This window comes from Leiobunum rupestre, chromosome 4, assembly GCF_980474605.1.
Source record: "Leiobunum rupestre chromosome 4, qqLeiRupe1.1.hap1, whole genome shotgun sequence".
In the NCBI taxonomy this organism is placed as follows: Eukaryota; Metazoa; Arthropoda; class Arachnida; order Opiliones; family Sclerosomatidae; genus Leiobunum; species Leiobunum rupestre.
In genome coordinates, this window is record NC_143387.1 from 49,267,971 (window position 1) to 49,291,971 (window position 24,001).

The window sequence follows — 24,001 nt, forward strand, 5'->3', positions numbered from 1 at the left end:
GACGTTGAATGGTTAAGGGCTTGATGCCAGTAAGATCGGTCTGAAAGCTCTTCCACTTCGCGGTGACGCTGTCAGGAAGTTCATCGTCCCAGCCGAGCTTGTGCCTCCATAAATCTTGGAGAAGGATTTTGGTCTTCACGATTACGGGTGCCAAGAGTCCCATGGGGTCAAAAATCTTAGCAAACTGGGATAGGATACTTCGTTTAGTGAATGATCGGTTGTTACCGTAACTGCGAATGAAAATAATTCTGTCGCCGATGTCCATAGGAGACCCAGAGTTTTGATACTCTGTATTGTCTAGGTTCAACGGACCGTGGATTTCACGCAGTCCTGCTGGTAATGATGCGAGTAGTTTGCAGTCATTCGATGTCCACTTTCGTAGTTGAAACCCGCCTTCGGAGGATGCTTGCAGAAGTTCGGATTGTAGCTGAAGGGCCCGTTTAGTGTCTTAGGCCCCTGTTAACAGATCGTCGACGTAAAAATCGTCTTTTAGTGCTCGTGATGCGTTAGGATGCTTGTGCTGAACGTCTGATTCCAACTGCGATAAGGTACGAGTGACCAGGAAAGGTGCAGCGGCAGTTCCATAGGTGACGGTCAGTAGTTTGTAGTCTCGTAGCTTATCCGAAGGATCCGAGCGCCATACGACTCGTTGTAGATGCGTATCCTCTGAATGTACCAGGATTTGTCGGTACATTTTCTCAATATTGGCGGTCATGACTACAGCATGGAATCTGAAACGTATTAAGAGCCAGATGAGGTCATCCTGGATCTTCGCACCGACAAGCAGAATATCGTTCAGTGATGAGCCGTTAGTTGTTTTGGCCGATGCGTCAAAGACAACTCTCAATTTTGTAGTCGTACTGCTTTCCTTGAGAATGGCGTGATGTGGAAGGTAATACCCCTTTTGAGCTGCACGTTCGTTTTCGGAGATCAGACACATGTGACCAAGTTTGATGTACTCTTTCATGAAGGTACGATATTGTTCGTATAGTTCTGGATCTAATTGTAGTCGCTTTTCTTGATTCAGGAACCTTAGAACCGCCAATCTTCTGGAATCACCAAATTCTTCAGGACCTTTTAACGGTAGGCGAATGACGTATCTGCCTTCTTTGGTGCGAGTGGTAAATTTGGAGTAGCTTTCTTCGCACTGAAGTTCAGCGGCGGTTAATGCTCGTTTTGAAGAAATATCTTTTAATGACCAGAACCTTTCGAGTTGCTCGTCGATGGTACAAGGATGTATTTGGATTACTGGAGCTTGTGTAATTGAATTCGTCACCCCCGTGTAGTCACAGATCACCCAACCGAATACTGTATTAAATGCTCCGGCGGTACCTGGTCGTCCCTTACAGATACCATCTCGGACAATATGTAGATAGATATCAGCGCCCAACAGTACGTCAATAGGTCCAGGCTGTTGGAATGTTGAGTCTGCTAGCTTGAGTTTCTTAATGTGATTCCAAGACTCGACGTTGATAGGAAAGTTCGGTAAATCTGCAGTGACAGTGTTAAGGACCTGTGCATCGACCTTAATTGAAGGGCTCCCGTCGACTGTTCTGATACAGAGTTGAACGCTCCCACGGGAAGTTCCAACGCCCACACCTCCAATTCCTCCTATTGTGACATTAAGACGTCGTCGTTTAAGTTGTAGTGTTTTACAGCATTTCTCAGTGATGAAGCTGGCCTGTGAACCAGAATCGATAAGGGCTCGAAATGATTGAAGTTGACCACTTGATAACTCGACCTGAATGATTGCGGTGGCCAAAACTACTTGAGCTGGGACAGTGTCTCTGGATACCAAGCAGACACCAGTCGCACCCGTCACCGACTCCATTGACTGAGAGTCTCGATGCAGAAGCGTACTGTGCTTCGCTGAGCACTTGCGACAGCTTCCAGATCTGCACTTTGAAACCTGGTGGTCGCTCCGCAGGCAGTTATAGCATAATGAGCGTTCCTTTATGACTTTCCAACGGTCCTAGATTGTAGATTTTTGCAGTGATTCACATTTGTAGACGGCATGGGCTCCCCACAAACGGTACAAGAGTCTTGGACTGCGCCATGGTGTGCAACTGTGCTTCTCCTTGGATGAAAAGCAGCAATATTTTTCGCTCTGGTTGAATTGGCTGACGATGACGCCAGTAGTGCCCGTGCTCGCTGCTCAAGGAATGTTGTTAGCTCCTGGAATGCAGGTCGGGTAGTGCCGGTGAGCTAAAGTTCCCACTGCTTCCTGGTCTCTGGATCCAATTTCTCCTTGACAATGTGGAGAAGAATTGCATCCCAGTGGTTGACTGGCTCATTGAGGACTCGTAACGATCGGAGGCATTCGGTCGTTGTGTCGATTAGGCACCGAATGGCTGTGGCCGATTCGTCCTTGATACCTGGTTGATTGAATAGTCTTTTGATGTGCGCTCCTATTACTTCTAGAGTGTTATTATCGCGATCCAAAAGAATATTCCATACTTCGTTGTAGTTGGCGTCCGTAATGAGGATCGATTGAATAAGTAATGCGGCTTCTCCACGAAGAGACGACTTCAGATACTGTAGCTTCTGTGCTCCAAACAGCGGTGAATTGTGCACCGTGGCAGTAAACAAATCATGAAACGTGAACCTGTCGGTATAGTTACCACTGAAAGTTGGAAGTTCCATCTTTGGGAGTTTGATATCAGCCGTTGTCTGCGCTGTAACTGGTGGTGGAGCTACCCTTCTACATTGAAGGAGGAGACCATTGTAAAACAGGCTAAGGTCTTCTGCTCGTGCGATTAGTTCGTTGTATTCCGTTTCATGTATATCGAAATCGGCTGCTGTACATCGTTCTACTATGACTGCTTGTAGGTCTTCCAATTCGTTCAGGAGCTTGTCGGCCTTGTCTCGGTACGTCGCGACAGCAAGATCGGTAAGTGGTTGAATTGCATGACTGGTGCGGATCGTTTCTAGTCTTGTTAGCTGCCCCTTGATGGCACGACGTTTGTTGAGTAGTACATCCATGGTTAACAACGCCAAGATGAAGTTTGAATGACTTCCGTATAAATCAGACTGTTCCACACGCAAGGATTAGACGACCAGTTCTCCCAGATGAGTTGTAGATGCTCACTGATGTACTGAGATCCGGCTCGACGGACCAAAAATGTAGCGCATACCAGACTGATCACACACGGAAATAAACTTCTTTACACTTAATTAAAATTCTATATACAATTTATTACATGACGATTTAGAAACGGTACAGAACTCGAAAGTCATTATTCGAACACACTACCCTTTTTGATAGATACATTACGTATTTATAGTAAAAATGAAACGGTAAAAAATAAGTTTAGATAACAAGCTGGAAGTAAAAAATGCTATATTTACACAAAGTGCACGTAGTCGCAAACATATATGTCAAAATAAATTAAAGATATATCTCCGCAATTTAGAGTTATTTGTTAAAAATATTAACCCATTTCTATCCCGCCCGGTATAAAATTTTAATTATAATTAAAATAATTGAGACGAAACGACCAATTTTAATTCATTCAGAATATCATAAGTTAAGTAGTTACAACAGTAAGTTAGACGTACTATAACAATGCACAATTGAATTAAACCCTTTTACAGAACAAGTTTATCAGTTAAATATAATACTTAGCAAATTTTAATGAAAGAAATATCTACAGAGGCTTTTTGGAATTACTCGCCCACGAAATACTTGCCGCATCTTTAACGCTCATTTTATTTCAACACTCGCCCTTGATGAAGATACCGTAGATATCTGGTAGTGGACGACTCGTTCACTTCCTGTTGACGTTGTGACGCATACCACATGAAAAAGACCAATGCCGTCCAATTTCCAATATCATATAATGACTCGCACACCCAAGAAATCATTGACTGCGTTAGAAATCGTAGATATCCAAATATCCACACCAAATGTATTTACAAGAAGCAAAAACCTTACCATCAACAAAGCACAGAGAGCCACTTGACTAACCGCCAGCTCTTAAAGCAATTAACGTTAAATTATCTCCTTTGAATTAACAGAACTATATATAGGTCGTTAAGAAAGTGGACCACCCACAGGGTCTACCCTTTAACCCTCTAATCTCGGCTGACTGCGCTAAAACAAGATTTAACCTTTAAAAAATACCAGATTAGGCCTTCATAAATTCATTAATAAAAAAAGACTTTATTACCTATTATGCTTACGATGCCTGTCTTAATTTCAGTGAATCTAAGCAGCTATCGGTGGTTCTGTGGTAGAGCGCTCGACTGCCAAGCCGAATGGTCTGGGTTCGAAACCTGGGTGGCGCATTTGTTTTTAATCAATAGAGAAACGCTAAATTAGAATTTCTTCGATGCAATAATTTCAATTTCAATTCTATTTCAATTAAACCAAAGTTTCGTACTCTATTAAATACGCTTCCGATAAAGCTGAAGGTCTAATTTTCAATAAGGCGTAACAAGTGTCGGTGGTTCTGTGGTAGAACGTCCGCCTGTCAATCAGGAGGTCTCGGGTTCAAATCCCGCCCGATGCGATCGCAAATTGATACTAAGACGAATACCGTGTACAACTGGTGGAAACCCTGCCATTGTACGTTGAGAGGTAGCATTACACTCAGCACTCGGTCCGTCCCAAAGTCATTAAGAAGAAGTTGGAGAGAAAACGCCCATATAAACACAACAGACTCAACATGCACAACCATCTGAACACAAACACAACAAATTCAACACTCACAACCTACGCATAAACATTACAAAAACGTAATACACCAAACCGTCACGACGGTGAGCGAAAAAACACCATCCAAACCAAACCGCAAATGCATCCGTTAACGCTCACCGTCACACGGTGGTTTTGCCAACCCTTTGAGAAACTGCGTACGCAGTGATTACACTTTGCACCGAAAATGCGAACGCGTTCGCAGTCCTGACAGACCCACAGACCCACCCACAGACCCACAGACAGACACGGTCGTTGTATAACCCCTCCTAGGGGACTTTGTCCCCTCGGAGAGGTAAAAAGCGCGTTGTATACCACTTGAAATTGTATTCATAAATGACCCTAAAAGGTTCAAAAGTACAGATAGACAAAAAAACTAACTAACAAGGAGACTACCCGAGGTGTAACTCATCGATTCTGTTTAAATTCAGGGATTAAGTAGACCTTCATGTAATTTAGAAAAACCCAAAGGGAAAAAATGCGATGGGCTTTAGTTTTACCATATAAACCGAAAATGTTTTTGACAACTAAAATATTATATTTCTCTATGTAAATTAACATGGCAAAATCATTTCTTTTAAAACAAAGGTGGTTAAATTTGGGTAAATATCTAATTTCGGGTAAATATCTAATTTCGGGTAAATATCTAATTTCGGGTAAATATCTAATTTTGGGTAAATATCTAATTTTGGGTAAATATCTAATTTTGGGTAAATATCTAATTTCGGGTAATTATCAAATTTTGGGTAAATATCTAATTTCCGTTAATATCAAATTTTGGGTAAATATCTAATTTTTGGTCAATGTCTACATTTGTTTCTATATAATAATAAATATATTCAAATATTTCATTTAAATTAAAAACTATCTTAAACAATATTGTTTGACTTTAAATATAATATTTGTTTAAAAAATGGTTTCACTATCTAAATTCTTTGAATTTTACACGTACTTAATAAAGCTTTTCGAATTAAATTTTCATAACCTGCTCGAATTTTATTCAATTTAAAAACTTGATAAAATTTCATCCAATTCACAGTACCTGATGAATCTAAACAAATTAAGATATTAGATATGAATTTACCCAATTTACAGTACCTGATCAATCTACCCAAATTTAGACATTTGATATGAATTTTACCAATTTACCTGAATTAAGATATTTATAGTAAATTTGCCCTACATACCCATTTGAATTTAGATCGACCAGAATAACCCTTAAGACTAATTTTTACTAATTTGGTATATTCCAAAAAATTGTTTGATTTATCGTGGAATGACCCCAAATTTAGAAGTTTACCAAAATTTAGATATTTACCCGAATTCAGATATTTCAAATTAAAATATTTACCGGAATTCAGATATTTTAAATCAAAATATTTACCCAAATTTAAATACTTACCCAAATTAAAGTACTTACCTAAATTCAATAGTCCTTTAAATAAAAGATCATACATAGCCGACTATAGAGTTTGTGCTGCTGCGACTGGACATATAACTAGTTTGTCTATGGTTTATCTTTACACTGCCAAAACTGAGAATTTTCTATGCATCGATCTGGCAGCATTTTTCAACAAGGGGGCAAGACAGTCAGAGAGGGGTTTATTTAACTGCCTATTTCAATATTTAAATTAAACTTTTTACCAAAATTTAAATATTTACAAAATTTTTACATTTACCAAATTTAGACATTTACCCTAATTAAGATAGTTACCCAATAAAATAGTTACCAATAAAAGAAAGTTACCAAAAATTAGACATTTACCCAAAATTAGATATTTACGAAAAATTAGATATTTACCCAAAATTAGATATTTACGAAAAATTAGATATTTACGAAAAATTAGATATTTACGAAAAATTAGATATTTACCCAAAATTAGATATTTACCCAAAATTGGATATTTACCCAAAATTGGATATTTACCCAAAATTGGATATTTACCCAAAATTCGATATTTACCCAAAATTTGATATTTACCCAAAATTAGATATTTACGAAAAATTAGATATTTACCCAAAATTAGATATTTACCCAAAATTAGATATTTACGAAAAATTAGATATTTACCCAAAATTGGATATTTACCCAAAATTGGATATTTACCCAAAATTGGATATTTACCCAAAATTGGATATTTACCCAAAATTGGATATTTACCTAAAATTGGATATTTACCCAAAATTGGATATTTACCCAAAATTGGATATTTACCCAAAATTAGATATTTACCCAAAATTAGATATTTACCCAAAATTGGATATTTACCCAAAAATTTAACCACCTTTGTTTAATTTTTTTTTAATTATTTCATTAGAATCTTCTATTTTGCCATGTTAATTTACATAGATAAATATTTTACTTTAGTTGTCAAAAATGTTTTTCTGTTGCCATGGTAAAACTAAAGCCCATCGCATTTTTTCCCTTTGGGGTTTTTTAAGTTACATGAAGGTCTACTTAATCCCTGAATTTAAACAAAATTGGTGAGTTACACCTCGGGTAGTCTCCTTGTAAGTGGACCACCCGCCGGGAGTAGTGGCGTACTCCTGTAATCCCACAACCTACCACCAATCCCCCCAACGGGTGGTCGGTATACTTCCGCAACCGGTGTCCCCATCCCTATCCGCACGTATCCCCCCGTTGGCGTGGCCGTTACACATATCTCGCCCTGATTAATCAGATCTTCGCCGGGCTTGCGGTCTTCTCAGACTCAATCAGCCCTTCTTTCTTCTTTGAATAAAAAAAAAAGAAAATAAGTGGACCACCCACGGGTTCTACCCTTTAACCCTCTTATCTCTGCTGACTGCGCTGAAACAAGATTTGACCTTTACAATTTCATACGTAAAAAATGTAAGACTTTAAAAACTATTAATATTAACCGTAACATGTATCGATGGTTCTGTGGTAGAACACTCGCCTGTCATGCAGGAGGGCTCGGGTTCGAAACCCGCCCGATGCGATCGCAAACGCAAAATGTTCCTATGACGTATACCGTGAATATTAGGTGTAAACCCTGCCATTTGGACGTTGAGACGTTTACCGTAGCACTCGGTTCGTCAAAAGTGCGTCAAGTACTATCGCGAGGGGCGGCAAGGAGTTAGTTTAGTTTTAGGGTGTATAAACGTTTTCGGGGGGTAAAACCCGATCAAACTAACTTCTTGCCGCCCCTCACTAGGAAGGTTTGTGGAAGCTAATCAGTATAGTCTAAGCGCACCCTACCAAACGAGAAGGGTTATACTCTCTTTAAGGACCCAAACATTCTACAAAGTAAGGAAGCCGTTTTTGACGCCATCAGAACTATCGAAACGTCAAAGAATTCCTTGATTACAATTACATCCACAGAAGGTGGTATCATATGAGTCGTCAATGGCCCTTGGAGATGGAAGCAATTTAGTGGGCTGTTGGGTGTGCTCATCATAGTAAAGAGGTAGAGGATTTAATTTTCCGCAGATTATAGGGAAAATCTATCCTCCGACGACGGTACGTTTCATTTCTATTGCCTGCTCTATTTTTTTGGTTAAAGAATAATAAGGAAAACCAACTCATCCAATTTCTTGATAAGTGGGTGATATCACTGCTAAAAATATGTTAGCCGCTAGATAACCAGATGACGCTAAATACTTTTCGTCTGAACTTCGAATAGCCTTAGGCGTTTCCATAAATTCGCAACGACAGACCAGTTTGTTCTTGAGATAGTGCGATCAAGCCTATGGACGAATTCATTAGCTCTTTTGTAAGCTCTTTAGTAGGAAAGCTAGGGAAGCATTGTAGGGGGGGGGGGGGCAGTAAAAATAAGGCCACGTTATTTTATGGATATGTCTATTTAAAACCAATTCGCAAATATTAGTCTTCAATTCGCGACCGGAAACTATCGCTACTCCCCCTTAGCTTCGCCATTGAAAGCTAGATAGGTAGCGGCTAGAGCAGACGCTATTAGGTTTTCCTCATCCTTATTCATAAATTTTACTTTACAAATAATGAAACTCGCATTTTCAGTAGCAGACTCTAGATCATAGGCGCAACCTCGGAGAAGTTAGCGCCGTTACGCTACCTAGACTCGTTTCGGTCGCGAATAAAAGTCGACAGTGACGAGCAGGGGCGTATTAACCATTAGGCCGAGTAGGCACGTGCCTACGGCGCCATTTTTCTAGGGGCGCCAAAACTGTGATACAGCCCCACGGTAGAAGTACGTGGGTTGCCCCTACTTAGCTGACCAACCCGTTAGACAATGCCCAGGGGCGGAAAATTATTTTGTGCCTAAAGGCGCCGAAAGGGTTAATCTGCCCCTGGTGACGAGAGTTACTATACAATAAATCTATTAAGTTAAAGTAAAATATGTAAAGAGCTTATCCGCAAGACGAGTAGAGGGCGATAGCGGCACTTTTCAAAAATTACCTTTAATGCCTCATAGGCGGAATTGGTTCTCCTTATTTTTGCTCCACGCTTGTTTCGTACATTCTTGTAAGCGTATTTAGTCATATACTTTTACTATATCCTAAATCAATATAAAATATATGTTTTTCCACATCCCAGAATATAATTTTATATAATTTACAACTGAAAACTGCCCTTAAAAAATTATCGAAAATTACATTCCCAACAACTTTGCCCCATAACAGTATACATAAAATAAAAAGAATGTACTATGATACCTACGAATGTGGAAGAATAGCTTTAGCCTCTAGTCAACTTAATATGTATCGGTTTTTAACCCTTTAATTCATAGTAGCTTGAAAATCTGAACCTTCCCATGTTGTTAGGTATCTGAATACATTCTTCATAATATACGCTTTTCCCACATTGCAAACAGTTCTTTATATAATTTACAACTTAAAAATTAATGAACATTAACATTACTAACAACATCATCCGGAAACAGGATACATATATGCTTTTTCCATATCCATTAACAGTATTTTACATTAGCTTAAGTCTGTAAACTTAATATTTCGTGGTTTCAGGAGTACAAAAAATACTATTTTCATTTTACATCTTTTCAGTAACGTTTTGATTATTCTCCGCCGTGTAATATTTCTTTTCTGATTAAATAAAATACATTCGAAAAAATTATCCTTAATTCTTTGAAGGCAAAAATAAAATTAAACATTTTATTAAAAAAAAAACAAAAATAAAATAGTATAATATATTTATATAACTCTTTTTGGTGGTGTATAGAATGAGGAATTAAAAGAAAAATTGTAAAATATAGAACAGTTAATAATTAATAATATGACGAAAGAAAGTAATAAGTTAACTATGGGTAGTAAAGATAATTATTTTTTAACATCAAAACGCTAAACAATTTAAGTAGGCATATCGAACATGGCAGATTCTACAACAAATTTTCGAATGCCTTCAATCGCGCTCGCCGTAGCCTGGTAAGGGCTTTGTAACAAATGAGATTTCTACCCCTTAGGTACATCTCCAACCACCAATAACAATTATTTTGTTCCACAAAAATAGTTCAACCTTTTTTTTGTCCAAAGAGTTTAAAAAACTATGAATATTTAAACTTCGCTAAGTAGCGCCACTAAAAGAAAACCGTGTAGGAAAATAAAATTCACGAAAAGTTATATGTATATAACAGTTAAAAAACCTCAAAGACGATAGAAACACGAGTTTAAGGAACAATTTGTTGATAGAAATCTGGCTCGTCTTCTTTCTCTTCTTGATCTGGATTTTCACCATCCAGCTGAAATTCAGTTAAAAGAAAAAATAAATTTCAGCCCTTGGTCAAATACTGTCGCAAACGCCTCAGAGTAGCTTATAAATACAATAAAATTATAATATCTCTTGTAAGAGAGAAGCTTCCATCAAAGGCAATATGGACCCAAAATGTGTTTTTATATATTTCAATCGCGTCGGAAGGCGTGTAAGGGAATCAAGGAGATAGACAGCTAGGGAGGTGGATTGGGAGAAGTGTCAAAAACGTCTCGACTATATTCATCCTTGTATCTAGGAGCAACAAACACAACACCCCACACAAGGAGAACGCAACCCGTCAAAAGTCGTGGATTTTCTTGTGTAGGTTTTTCATTGGCTAGACGCTTTAGCGCCTGCTGCCGTCGGAAGGGGAAAATGCGGAAATTGTCTTCCCCCCGCCCGTAAAACGTTCAGCGTAAAGGCTCGTGACGCTCGTCCAATGAAATTCGTACACAACCCTTCGTTGGCGTGTTTAAGGCTAGCTGCGTTCCCCTTGTGTTTGTTGCTCCTAGCTTGTATGTACCTTTGCAGGCTCGAAGAACGTTTCCATGGGAGCAAATTTCCCGCTAAATCGAGGATGTGGACATAGCGTCACGAGTCAAAGGTCACCACGTGTATTACTCCGTCTAATGTAAAAGTTACGCTCCGTCGATATATTTCCGTACACAAAAGCCAGAGTTTATCGATGTAATTGTCTTAGAAAGTTATATGATCTATTTCATCCTGTACTTATTTTATAAGCGAAAAACCAGCGCGAGCCTGTTAACAATCAAAGAACATAAGCTACGTTCGCGGTAGAAAGCGGTTTGAAGAGATATCAAAGCAAGGCAGGTTAGAGAAATGGCTAATTCTTTAGTAAGTTATTTAATTGTATACTTCTGGGAAATTAACAAGAAAAACCCCACTTTAATTGCCTAGACATTTCAGCAATCGGTTACTTAAGAAGTTATTTTTGGCGAATTCATTTTTAAATGCTCTTGTAATAAAACCTTAAGTAGAAATTAAACAGGAAATCCAGCGTGAGCTAATTTCAGTGGCGCTCCAACAGTTACGATCAGCGATTTTAAATTTGTAAGTCCAAGCGAGTTACAAACTAGAAATCGCTGATCGTTTAACGAGTGAATAATAGAAACTAATTGTAATCTTACCGCTTGCAGTTCTTTTTGAGTGAAGAAACATTTGAGCTGCAATCGCAAAGGCACCATCATAAGCAGAACGAATGGAAAAGCCAACGCGGCTTCCGTAGACTTAACAACCCAAAGAACAACTAAACTCAGCAACTGAATGACTGTGTACAAATGCATTTTCCACGTACGCACCTAAAGAGAAACTACTTAGCGCCACATTTCAACTTAGATATAGGAAGCCCGACTCACCTTACGCACGTAAACAATGTCGGGGTGGTGTTTATTTGGCATGAAAAGCAGATACATGCGGTCAAACAACTGAATTCCGCTCATTGAAGATATTCCCATGTATAAAAATACCCCAAAAAGACAAGCCACTGGAACTTGACGCAATAACGGTGCCATTAGAACGGAAAAACCTATAGAGAATTGAGTTTAATCACGTCACATTGGTTATATTAGCTTTTGCCTAAAAATTATAATATATCTTTTAAGAGAGAACTATCTAACTAGGGCATAACCGTGAGTATCAACTTCCATATTTATGGTGGATTAACAACTTTCACGTTTAGCAGAAGCTAGGGGTGGTTAGCGCTCTAACTCATCGTAGGAAAATGGGGAAAACACAGGAATACTTCTCAAGTCACCCCCTACAACTCCAAATTTTGGCATAACCTTTTGAAACTCCCTGTATATCATGTTTCCAAGTCGACTAAAAAACCACTTTCATAACTCCTTCCGCGTTGAGTTTGCAAGTTCTCTCCCCCACTGGATTAAGGGGTTTCCTTCCGAGCTCTTCGGTTTCCCCTTTCCATAAAAACTTGTAAAGGTTAACGGTAACTGTAAGTGTAGGGAACTGTTGGCTCGCGTGGCATGAAGGGCTTTCCACCACCCTCCTACGCATTGTAACCCGGCCACCAATTTAAAAGGCATTATAAGCTAAGCTAGGCTAGGCTAATACCCAAGGCACCACCTTAGGCCTAAGTCATCAAGCGACTTTTAAAGCCATCAATTCAGGTGGCCGTAAGCTCCGTCCCCCTCGTGCTCGAAAGGTAAGCTCCGTCCCCCTCGTGCTCGAAAGGTAAGCTCCGTCCCCCTCGTGCTCGAAAGGTAAGCTCCGTCCCCCTCGTGCTCGAAAGGTAAGCTCCGTCCCCCTCGTGCTCGAAAGGTAAGCTCCGTCCCCCTCGTGCTCGAAAGGTAAGCTCCGTCCCCCTCGTGCTCGAAAGGTAAGCTCCGTCCCCCTCGTGCTCGAAAGGTAAGCTCCGTCCCCCTCGTGCTCGAAAGGTAAGCTCCGTCCCCCTCGTGCTCGAAAGGTAAGCTCCGTCCCCCTCGTGCTCGAAAGGTAAGCTCCGTCCCCCTCGTGCTCGAAAGGTAAGCTCCGTCCCCCTCGTGCTCGAAAGGTAAGCTCCGTCCCCCTCGTGCTCGAAAGGTAAGCTCCGTCCCCCTCGTGCTCGAAAGGTAAGCTCCGTCCCCCTCGTGCTCGAAAGGTAAGCTCCGTCCCCCTCGTGCTCGAAAGGTAAGCTCCGTCCCCCTCGTGCTCGAAAGGTAAGCTCCGTCCCCCTCGTGCTCGAAAGGTAAGCTCCGTCCCCCTCGTGCTCGAAAGGTAAGCTCCGTCCCCCTCGTGCTCGAAAGGTAAGCTCCGTCCCCCTCGTGCTCGAAAGGTAAGCTCCGTCCCCCTCGTGCTCGAAAGGTAAGCTCCGTCCCCCTCGTGCTCGAAAGGTAAGCTCCGTCCCCCTCGTGCTCGAAAGGTAAGCTCCGTCCCCCTCGTGCTCGAAAGGTAAGCTCCGTCCCCCTCGTGCTCGAAAGGTAAGCTCCGTCCCCCTCGTGCTCGAAAGGTAAGCTCCGTCCCCCTCGTGCTCGAAAGGTAAGCTCCGTCCCCCTCGTGCTCGAAAGGTAAGCTCCGTCCCCCTCGTGCTCGAAAGGTAAGCTCCGTCCCCCTCGTGCTCGAAAGGTAAGCTCCGTCCCCCTCGTGCTCGAAAGGTAAGCTCCGTCCCCCTCGTGCTCGAAAGGTAAGCTCCGTCCCCCTCGTGCTCGAAAGGTAAGCTCCGTCCCCCTCGTGCTCGAAAGGTAAGCTCCGTCCCCCTCGTGCTCGAAAGGTAAGCTCCGTCCCCCTCGTGCTCGAAAGGTAAGCTCCGTCCCCCTCGTGCTCGAAAGGTAAGCTCCGTCCCCCTCGTGCTCGAAAGGTAAGCTCCGTCCCCCTCGTGCTCGAAAGGTAAGCTCCGTCCCCCTCGTGCTCGAAAGGTAAGCTCCGTCCCCCTCGTGCTCGAAAGGTAAGCTCCGTCCCCCTCGTGCTCGAAAGGTAAGCTCCGTCCCCCTCGTGCTCGAAAGGTAAGCTCCGTCCCCCTCGTGCTCGAAAGGTAAGCTCCGTCCCCCTCGTGCTCGAAAGGTAAGCTCCGTCCCCCTCGTGCTCGAAAGGTAAGCTCCGTCCCCCTCGTGCTCGAAAGGTAAGCTCCGTCCCCCTCGTGCTCGAAAGGTAAGCTCCGTCCCCGTCGTGCTCGAAAGGTAAGCTCCGTCCCCGTCGTGCTCGAAAGGTAAGCTCCGTCCCCGTCGTGCTCGAAAGGTAAGCTCCGTCCCCGTCGTGCTCGAAAGGTAAGCTCCGTCCCCGTCGTGCTCGAAAGGTAAGCTCCGTCCCCGTCGTGCTCGAAAGGTAAGCTCCGTCCCCGTCGTGCTCGAAAGGTAAGCTCCGTCCCCGTCGTGCTCGAAAGGTAAGCTCCGTCCCCGTCGTGCTCGAAAGGTAAGCTCCGTCCCCGTCGTGCTCGAAAGGTAAGCTCCGTCCCCGTCGTGCTCGAAAGGTAAGCTCCGTCCCCGTCGTGCTCGAAAGGTAAGCTCCGTCCCCATAAAAACGATCAAATCGAATCGGTATATCTTTGGTTCCCTAAACTGACGTCTTTTGACTCGTGCCGGGAAAAAATTCATCCATGATGCGCGCGGATTGTCTCAACATAGTAAATCTGCCTAACATTCTTCCTATATATTCCGATAAAATTTTAGGAAATCACAAATGTTTCACCCAGCACTATCTTTTTTTTCGGAAACACCTTAAAAAAACAACGGAAGCTCGCGAAGGTACACATTTCGAGCAAATAGCATTAGGAGTACAAGGAGGTAAATATTTCTCTCGTATGAGATTTTACAACTTCAGCTATTATTCGTCTTTACCAATCATAAGGGCCACCAAAAAACTGGTCAATCTTTGTTCTTTAACTTCGGTAACGTATGGCGCTTGACCTGGAGCGTGAGTCCTACTCATGACGGTAAGACTGGCCAAGTGTGAGACCGAACGGACCGTGGCAGCGCATAACCAAGGTCCGCCGACGACGCCGGTTACCACTTGAAGGTAACCCAACAGAAGAAGGTCCAAATGGAACCCCGACCCTTTCACTAGCTTGCGATCCTTTTTAAACATAATTAACCTAAACGAAAGAAATCCGGAGTTTATATTATCACAAATGAATACCATGAACATCTAACTATGACCACTGCGTCAGACACGAACGTGGTTTCATTGCAACGATGGTCACGAGCCACTGCCCGAAGTGATTTTGTTCGGAAACTTTTTGAAACTTGGGTAATTTTTATTTCCGAGGCTTAGTACCCAATTTTATTTCGTAAAATTTTAATACGCATCTTTTCAATTAAAGGAAAATGAGGGGAAATATTAATATTACCACTCGGTTAATGATAATTAACAAAGTTCGTACTTGTACAGGTATTCGTCTACAAAAAAATTTCTAAGCCAGTTAACGCGCCTGGAACGCAAATTGTTTAAGAGCCTGTTCGTTACTTCCGTGTATCTCCTTACCAACTTAAAACGATAGAAAGTGACCTTACCCCAGTTTCAAAAGGTGATTAGTCATTAGATATCCATGATAGAAATGGTTTTGGCGAGGATATTTCGCGAGGAATAGGAAAAAGCTTACTCGCAGATCTGAACTTCCAAGAAGACTAAAATGAACAAGAGCAGCGCGGCAACGGAGGCGGCGAACACGTGCCAGACGAGAATGCTTCTATCCATGCCCAGCGGCGAGATTAACCAACCGCGTACGACGGGGTTACTAGGCGTCAAACCAGCGGGGACGCTCAGTTTCTGCGCCAGAAACAATGGAAATATAGATCGGATAGAATTAATCCGCGATAATATCGAGAATTCACCTTTGTATACGTATCCCTGGCGATGTAGCCGAGCGTAACCATTAAAATCAGGGCGATGGGAACGCCAAAGTCTCCGAGAGCTCTTCTCGCCTAGTGTCCAAATTTGGGAAGATAAAAATAACTTTTAGTTTTAATCGCTCGACTCGAATAATGACGGTCCCAAAAAGGAGAATGGACCCTACACTTCTTCCGAGGAATTTGCTGTTTCGGAACTGCCTCAGGAAGTAAGCGATGAAGAAGGTTCCCACTGTCAAAATTAACGACAACAAAGCGGTGTTCGGTTGGTTCAACGGCACTATCACGGGTTCCGAACTATCGAAACTAAAATGTTTCGTCACGTTTGAGTTCGGCAAAGTCGCGTTGTCGCTTTCCAGTCGCGTCTCGTTTCCCGTCGAATTCGCCACGGATTCCAATACCGCCAAGTTGCAGTAATCCGTTAGTAAAGGGTGCGTTTGAAACACCTATTCGCGAAAGGAGATTAATTATTTTCGTTAAATTCTCAATCCGCCAAAATGTAAAGCGATTAATTTTGCGTAACAACAAACTTTTAACTTTAGTCAAACACTCCTATGATTCAAATTCTACAGTTCAAATCAACGGGGTCCAAACTTTCATAATTGTCCGAAGGTTTACGTTAGGATTTCGCAGTTTCAAATATTAAAGGGCACACCGCCGTTTCAACTTTACCAGTCTCCCGCCAGAGCTCCAATAATGGGCAAGAAAAATCCCAAAATATGATTGGTCGGATTTGAAATCACGAGGTACTGAATAGGAAGGAACCTTGGCGTGGCCCTTTTAATTTGTAAGGATTACGCCTTAGCTGATTCCCGGAATTAAGTTACCTAGTCAAGAATATGACTATAGCCTCCGTATTCATGATTCCCTTAAGGTTTTCACCGCCTACACGGAAAAGGAAATGTGGAGGGGCGGGGAATTATTTCCGGGAATCGCGTATCTCAAGACGCAATCCCTTTTCACAAGCGAGTATCGCGAGGGAACAAAGTAAAACAAGCAAGAAGTACTTACAAAAACCACTTTATCTATGCATTCGTAAATATAAAGAAGGGAAATGAGAGATGCGAAAATTTCTTGAGTGAATCGAGTAAAGAAGCGCACCAGAGTACTGCCCTCAAAAGCGACGCAGGCGGTCGAAATGACACCGAACCAAAAGCCAATCCACACTCTCATTGGCAAATACTCAATGTCGTTATCTTGACAAAACTGTTAGGAGAATTTCTGCCCTGAGATCATTCGAAAAACAATACCCTTGCCGTGAGCCAAATGCGTTAGTATTTACATTGTACAGTATTTCGTCGTAGAGAAGCAAGGGTCCGGTCGCTCCGATGATAATCAGAGGCTGGCCGGCTAAGAGAGCGAAGACCACTCCGCAAACGGAAGTGACGATCAGCGTTTCGGAGACGCCAATGAGATTATTCGTTTTGTCCCCTGCGAAATGATTAAAATGGTGTTTGAAACGGCATATTTTCGGAGTTATAAGAGACTGACCCATCAAGCCTCCAAACGTAATAGCTCCGGCCAAAGCTGCAAAGTAAATGAAAATAGCTGCCGCGACGCACTGTCCGTTGAAGCCATCCAAAAGATCGCTGATGTAATAAGGATAGCGCTGCTTGATGTCGCTGATTAGACCGCCGAACAAACAGCCGGACCTCTTCAAAGGGTCGTATCCCCCCGACGGTGGCTTCTCGTCTTTGCCCTCGGATTCTTTGTCCTCCAAGGTGTCAAGAACTGAAAATTACACGGGGTTTCTAGCTCACAACGAGAGAAAAACGGTGGGCTCTAATCGCGCCAGTGGCTAATTCCTATCGATAGCGAAACGTGGCTCAAATTCGACAATGAGCCGGGCCAGTAGCGCTTTATTTGAAAGACTTCTGCAGTGTAACTAACGGGGTAGAGGAAAACACTAAAGGACACTGACATTTCTGAAGTCCAGATTATGGGACTTAAGGGGGGACAACACTATGTCTATATAGTTCTAGTTCAAGTAGAAACTGGTTTTTTTTTGTATTTACGGTCGCTAACTAATTGTCACGAATAAAGTACAGCCTTCTCTAGTGCTTAAAATGGTTTTGACAACTTTGAAGTTGAAAGTTAATTAGCTATAAAGTTTTAAACTAACCCCCCCCCCCCCTAGACAAAGAAGCTTGATTCGTGCAAGACTAGCCTCGAGTTTCACTTCATATATTTTTAAAGGTAATATTAATTCAATTATTTCTGAATCCACCAAAAGGGGTTACAATTTTGTCCTCTCCTCCTACAGACATTCTCGGCGTTGCTTATTCGTTTGTTGCGACGGTAATCCCTAAACTGTTGGGCACTTTTGTAAAGAAAACCTTGGAGGTTATATTCCCTTTAACAAGTCCACTAAGAATCACTAAATTTATTTTGGAAAATATGAATTTTTGATATATAGTTTTAGGGTGTAATTAGGAAATCGAAGATGTTCTACTCTAACTAGAAAGCCGTTTTTAGACTACTCTCACTCCAAATCTATTAACGACGGATGATAGATATGGCATATATCAAAGTACCTTTAGCTTTAATTTCTTCTCGCCTCTTCCTGTTCCTGATCTCCATGCTCTTCCGGCGAATGTCGTGGATCGGCAGCAACGACTGTCTCTCCCAGTCCCCGGGCGGAAGAACGAGACTGTCATCGAGAAACTCATTTATCGCTCTCAAAAGGTCTTTCCTATCTTCGGCTTTGTAGGCGACGTCGTGGAAATACTTCAATAATTGAAAAGGGAGAAGAATGTCGGAGAAAGTTTTGAGCATTTTCCTCGTATTCGGTAACTTACCGAGTTTGCCATGAGAGTGGAAATCGAACGACCAATTTCGTGGTAATCCAAATCGGTGTCGATCGGTCCGAGAAGAACGAAAAGGAAACGAACTGGAATTGATACCTGCAACGCGTTAGTTCGAGTTCAGGACACGCTTCGAGTAGAAAGTCGAGACGGAGGTAGTTACCTCCATTAAATTGGGCATCGTAAGTCCTTCGGCCAGTCTCACAAAGGCGATTGTGGGTTGTTCCAGAAAGTCCAGAGCTCCGACGAGTACGGTTGTAGCTTCCGCGCCCTCTGGAATCCTCCGAAGAATGTTAGTGTCCATATGGGGAAGGTCGTCCGTCGACGAGTTTCGGAAAATCTTTTCCATGTCCTGACTCTGAGGAAGGATTGAAAGGGACTATGCGGCGTAAGATCGAATCGCGAGGTTAGTGGTTAGACAGCTACACCAGACCCGTCTACTCACCGGACGCCTTCCGGAGTCATCCATCGTTATTTTGATTTCCGGGACGAGCTTAGAATTGTTGTCCACGGATAAACGGCCGTTTTTTTCCACTCCTGGGAAACTACCATTGGCTGGAATCAGTTTGGGTGACCTAAAACGCATGCGTGGCAATCCATTAACACTTTAGTAACCACAAAGACGATTAGTGAGGAGAGAAAAAAGCACGTCGCCTACGAAGCGCGTAAGAAGGCCATTCAATTTAAAGCTAGCGTTCTTTCGACAACCAGACTAGACTAGAGAAACAAAACTAGGATTAATTACTTTTCAACTTTCCAATTATTTAAAGGAAGGCTGTAACAGAGTTACCAAACAATTTTCGGTTAAGAATGTAAGTAGGAAACAAGCGCCCTAAATTGAAAAAGATGTACGTGGATAAACACCTTCGAGCACTAACTTTTTGTCGTGAGAGAGCAAATTTAAACTTCCGTAGCCCGAGTTGTTCCTTCTCATGGCGAACTGCGCGAATGAGCGCTCGTGGACGTGTCTGTGCCGCAGAAGTAGGGCTCTCATGACGGCGCCCCTGTTGTCCGGGTGCAGCTGGTCAGTGATCACCATGTTCTCCACCACTTTGTACGCTATTCCAGCAATGTCCTTCTCTTCCAAGTCTAACAGAACGGTCCCCTGTTCCAGGCACTTTCTCAGCGACAGCAGGCTGTGAAAGGAGAGAGACGCCACGTGCGGTTTACCCCATCTTTCGGTGCCTTCTTGCACGTTTTCTTCGTATTTAATCCATCTGGCAGTTTCCCTCCATTCCAGATCGTCGCCGGCTTCACCCGGAAGCAATTCGTCCAATTCTACAAAAATCTTTTGAAAAAAAACGTCAGAAGGGGTTTAAGGACGCGATAAAAAGTCAAACAAAACGTACCTCGTGAGGTTTGTGATCGAAGAGCTTCTTGACGAGGGGTCCCTTGCTGGGGTCGCTTCCATCTTTCCTACTCAGGTGAATGAAGGAAGAAACGGAACTTTTGGCTTGAATCTTATGACGACGGATACCTTTGGGGTCTTCGAAGCGGCGACCTGATTGCGTGAGGTGAGAAGAAAATTGAAAGAGATGAAAATTGGACATCACTATCGGACTTACTGGCAATATCTTCCAAATCGGCCGTCTGTAGCATTTCGGCTTCTTCGGGTTCAACGGCTCGCAACAAGTAATTGTCCGTTTCGACGTCAGAACCGAGTCTCTGTCTTCTGGGGTGGCGCTTGTGGTGGTGATGGTGATGATGCCGGCTGTGAGGTTCGTGGCTGATAAATATATAAAACAATGTTTACAACTTCGTAAAAGAAAACTTCTTTAAGCGCGCGTTCCTACCGTTCTTTGTGACATTGATGATATTTCTTGTTGCCTTCTTCATCTTTCTCTTCTTCGTCTCCCGCTTCGGCACCTGCAATGTTTTATTTACATTACGGCAGCCCTTATCGGGTGATCTCGCGGTTTAAGCGCGCCGGTAATCGATTAGCCACCTACCTAACTGAAATTTGACCTTGGCCTTGGCGGCGTCAGATCCTGGCACCAAAGGTTCCGGAATATGAGCGCCGGCTCGTTCGGACATCAACGGTTCCGCCAACGCCACGACTTCCGCCCCTTTGCCGGAAACATTCGAAAGTAAAGGAGTTTCCAAGATAGTCTCGTTCGCCAAACCATCGTGCGATCTACGCGAGAATTTCAGATTGTCAGGTCAGCCTTTTTATGGAAATAAAAGCTTTTCCATTGACAGGAATCAACGATATCCGAATTTTAAACAAGTTCAACGAAAAAATCCTTTACGAAAACTACAATACCAATTTGAGGAAAGCGTAACTTCTAATTACTTCTTTGAGTTTTAATTTAAATTAAATTAAACACAGAAAAAAAAATTTCCTTCGTTAGCCGATGACTTTCAAAACGAAATGGATTAAATTTTTCGCCCTTTGCTCAAGAAAGTCGTTTTTCTCGTAAAACGATTCGCGATCATTCGCTAGAAAGAATATAATTTTTTTTCGCGCAAAGCTTTTACAGCTTTATATAAATGATTGAAAATGAGAAAGTACAAAAATTATTCGTCGGTATTGAGAATCATGATTTTCGGTTTAGAGGAGTTGTATCACATTATTGGCGAATGACTTTTGACTGGTTCGTTCGATACTCGAAAACATTCTCGCGAAAAACGGGAGCCCCATCCACATTTAAATCGGCTTACCGGAGATGACCGTTATAAAATCTCTAAGGCTTTCTTTACAAGCCGTAAACCCACAAAACTGCTACGTCTACACGCTTAAACAAGACAGACGAGACGAATACAACCACTATTTCACGGCCGATAGATGACGGATAACTGGGAACTGGGAAAAAAACCTTTAAGCGATGTATTTGAAAAGCCGTTTTCAGAACGCACTCTCAGCATCTACCGTTCAACAAACTCGGAATTCCTAAATACAGTATATACATATATATAAATATATATATGGAGAATTCCAAAATGAAAATAAGAAATTGAAAAAACATGAAGAACTGGGAAAAGAGAATTCTTCGTAAATTCTCACGCTACGCAGTTCAATTTTTAGAGGTTCTTTTCGCAAAACGAATCTCGCGATTCTAGTTCTACTGACACGCTTTTAGTTTTGGCTTTACACTCTTAGAACTAACTAACTTAACTAATTATAAAAATATCGTCTTCTTACACGAGCTACAATCTGTGTTTATTAGCGCCAATAACCCCTAGCTTCTGTGGCAAGACTCCCAAATTCATTGACCCACCATAATGAAACTAATCAACTAAAAATCAATAACATAGGGGAATGTTTTATTATCATTATTCAATCAATGACTTTCTATAAATTTTGCACCACATAGAAACGAATAAAATATTTTCTCAATAGAGTACGCGAGCGCGTATCTGGAATCTACGGCGGAGTGATCCACTAAACAACTCCCATTTAGCGTCGAGTGCAGGTTCGTCTAACCAAGGGCAGATCCCGTTTGGTAAACTTCTTTGAAAAATTACATTTATTAAATTCACCTCCTGTTTGAGGAACGTTTGTTTGTTCGTCCTAATAATGCAAACACGACAAGTTCGATTTACTCGCACATCTCTAAAGGGCGTTTCGCATTTTTTATCAATCCATTTGCGTTTTATTCAATCCAATAGAAAATCAATGAAGACGGCGGCGCTGCCAGTCAGGAATAAGTGGAAATGTTTCGCGTCCAAACACGCTACGTGTCGAAGGACAATGCAATTTACCAAAATGAGAAGGACGAGTCTAATACGTCTCACCATAAGTCTATAATATTGCTTCATAAGTTTGTCACTTTGGGGAATATTTTACTGAGAGCTAGTAACGGAGTGACGTCATCACAAGAAGAAAATCTCCCCCTATAGCGAGGCGCTGTCAAAGGTTATACCATAGATATAGGAAACGTATATAAAGGTCTAGATAAAATATTTAAAAGGGAGTGGATACGGAGGTGACAGCTAGCAGAAACGCGTAATTTCTGCAGGCTATCCTTATAAGGCGCTATCTATCGGTAAGAAAGCTCGTGCTATCGTCGCGAGAGCCATTGTCTCCTGCTTAAAAATTATACTAAAAGTCACCAACAGATGGTGTCTAAAGATTACGACCTGCGGAAAGGTCAAGCACTTAGTACTAAAATGCTAAGAGAGCTCGCGCTCTTGGTCACGTGCCTTCCTCGGTGTCTGCTAGGTGTCAATTCCGTATTTTATGTTAGGCTTAGACGTCCCGAAATTTATCTAGACCTTTATATGCATTTCTCATATCTATGGGTTATACATGTATGTGACGCTAATTGCAAGCGGACGAAAAACGGTGACGAAGTCCGTAATGCTGTCTGTTTTGTGAATAGCTCTCAGTAAAACTTTTGCATGTGAAGTGTCAAACTTATGTAACAATATTATGCACTTATGCTATCGCGTAACGTGTATATGGTACCGAGATCGGTGGAAGGAACTCGCTATTAAAGGTGGTTTGGTCGAGGGGAAAAAAACGGCGCTACCAGACGCAAATGAAAAGAAGTTCTTTCTTCAATCCCAAAGTTCCCGCGCTGCGAGACAGCGAAGACAAAGATTTACTATTGCCACCTGGCGATTCGATTTCCTAATCTACAACCCACAAACCCATTTTGAATATTTCGTGAGTAAGGGAAGGATTGGATCGAGGGGTCGGACACTTGCCATTATATTGTACGGGATTTCGGGATTTCGTAGAGATTTTGGCGATTTTATCATTACGTTTTGAAGTGATTTTGGGATTTCAATGTTAATTTACCATAGAGAGAGTTAAAAGATTTTGCGATTTTAGACAAAGTGTACGGCATTTTGGTACATGTCCCACCCCTCGGACTGGATGAAAGCTTTGAGGAAAATGCTTCTCAGTTTTCGGGTTTATTTCAACAATTGGCGTTCATTTACTTATTTCGCTACCAGACACCGAAATTAGTTCTCCTATTAAAGGCAGGGAAGAAGAGTTACCAGCCAAAAAAAAATGTTTTCAATTAATGAAATCTCCCTAATTTTTGATAAATCGTCGGTGTTGGTCCATTTGATCGAAAAATTTGTGATCGACAGTCGATCATTATACGTTGCAATTGATCGAAATCCCATTTGATCGAATCCCATTTGTCATTTGTTTCATAAGATCGAACCTTCAAATGATCGAATACTATTTGATCGAATTCAAAAGTATTTATAGTACCAGTTGGTATGTTTTTATTTTACCGAATGTCAATATGAAGTTCAGAAGGAATAGTGATGGAATAATTCATTGCTTAAGTGCAGAAGGAATAATGATGGAATAATTAATTGCTTTAACTGTATTAAGCCACAAAGATGAAGAGATTTTTACTTTATACACTATATGATGGAGTTTTTTATGACATCGACGATAACGGCCCGTTGTTTTTGATATATATAAATAGGGTCAGGTTAGGTTAGGTTGATGTACGCGCGCCGTAGGCGCGTATGCACCGTTGTATACGAGGGGTCTGACCACGTTCACGGCCCTTCTATTGCTAAAAATTAAATTGTA

General features: G+C 41.9%; 3 protein-coding genes across 6 annotated transcripts in view; all 3 read right to left on the reverse strand.

Moving 5' to 3' along the window:
• Positions 1 to 448: 448 nt before the first annotated feature.
• On the reverse strand, positions 449 to 1,831 carry LOC149948092 (uncharacterized). Its single transcript, XM_090171015.1, has one exon. It carries the CDS (start codon positions 1,829 to 1,831, stop codon positions 449 to 451), a length of 1,383 nt encoding a protein of 460 aa, XP_090027141.1.
• Positions 1,832 to 2,205: 374 nt separating this feature from the next.
• Positions 2,206 to 2,982, reverse strand: LOC149948093 (uncharacterized). The gene has a single exon (XM_090171016.1). It carries the CDS (start codon positions 2,980 to 2,982, stop codon positions 2,206 to 2,208), a length of 777 nt encoding a protein of 258 aa, XP_090027142.1.
• A 6,230-nt stretch (positions 2,983 to 9,212) lies between these two features.
• LOC149948094 (band 3 anion transport protein-like) overlaps positions 9,213 to 24,001 on the reverse strand; it is a 61,092-nt gene continuing 46,303 nt past the window's right edge. The window contains exons 6-25 of one of the 4 annotated variants that reach the window (XM_090172919.1): positions 20,448 to 20,632; positions 20,292 to 20,364; positions 20,064 to 20,224; positions 19,848 to 19,999; positions 19,377 to 19,786; positions 19,244 to 19,273; positions 18,944 to 19,073; positions 18,662 to 18,877; positions 18,493 to 18,597; positions 18,229 to 18,421; positions 17,186 to 17,425; positions 16,977 to 17,125; positions 16,706 to 16,900; positions 15,862 to 16,140; positions 15,680 to 15,769; positions 15,448 to 15,614; positions 14,687 to 14,940; positions 11,777 to 11,946; positions 11,549 to 11,719; positions 9,213 to 10,389 (exon numbers count right to left, since the gene is read on the reverse strand). In XM_090172919.1, the coding sequence (XP_090029045.1) occupies positions 10,318 to 10,389; positions 11,549 to 11,719; positions 11,777 to 11,946; positions 14,687 to 14,940; positions 15,448 to 15,614; positions 15,680 to 15,769; positions 15,862 to 16,140; positions 16,706 to 16,900; positions 16,977 to 17,125; positions 17,186 to 17,425; positions 18,229 to 18,421; positions 18,493 to 18,597; positions 18,662 to 18,877; positions 18,944 to 19,073; positions 19,244 to 19,273; positions 19,377 to 19,786; positions 19,848 to 19,999; positions 20,064 to 20,224; positions 20,292 to 20,364; positions 20,448 to 20,632 (3,442 nt within the window). In that variant the 3' untranslated portion in view covers positions 9,213 to 10,317. The remainder of the gene's footprint in view (positions 10,390 to 11,548; positions 11,720 to 11,776; positions 11,947 to 14,686; positions 14,941 to 15,447; positions 15,615 to 15,679; positions 15,770 to 15,861; positions 16,141 to 16,705; positions 16,901 to 16,976; positions 17,126 to 17,185; positions 17,426 to 18,228; positions 18,422 to 18,492; positions 18,598 to 18,661; positions 18,878 to 18,943; positions 19,074 to 19,243; positions 19,274 to 19,376; positions 19,787 to 19,847; positions 20,000 to 20,063; positions 20,225 to 20,291; positions 20,365 to 20,447; positions 20,633 to 24,001) is intronic. The other 3 variants (XM_090172920.1, XM_090172922.1, XM_090172921.1) reach the window with 3 other exon arrangements.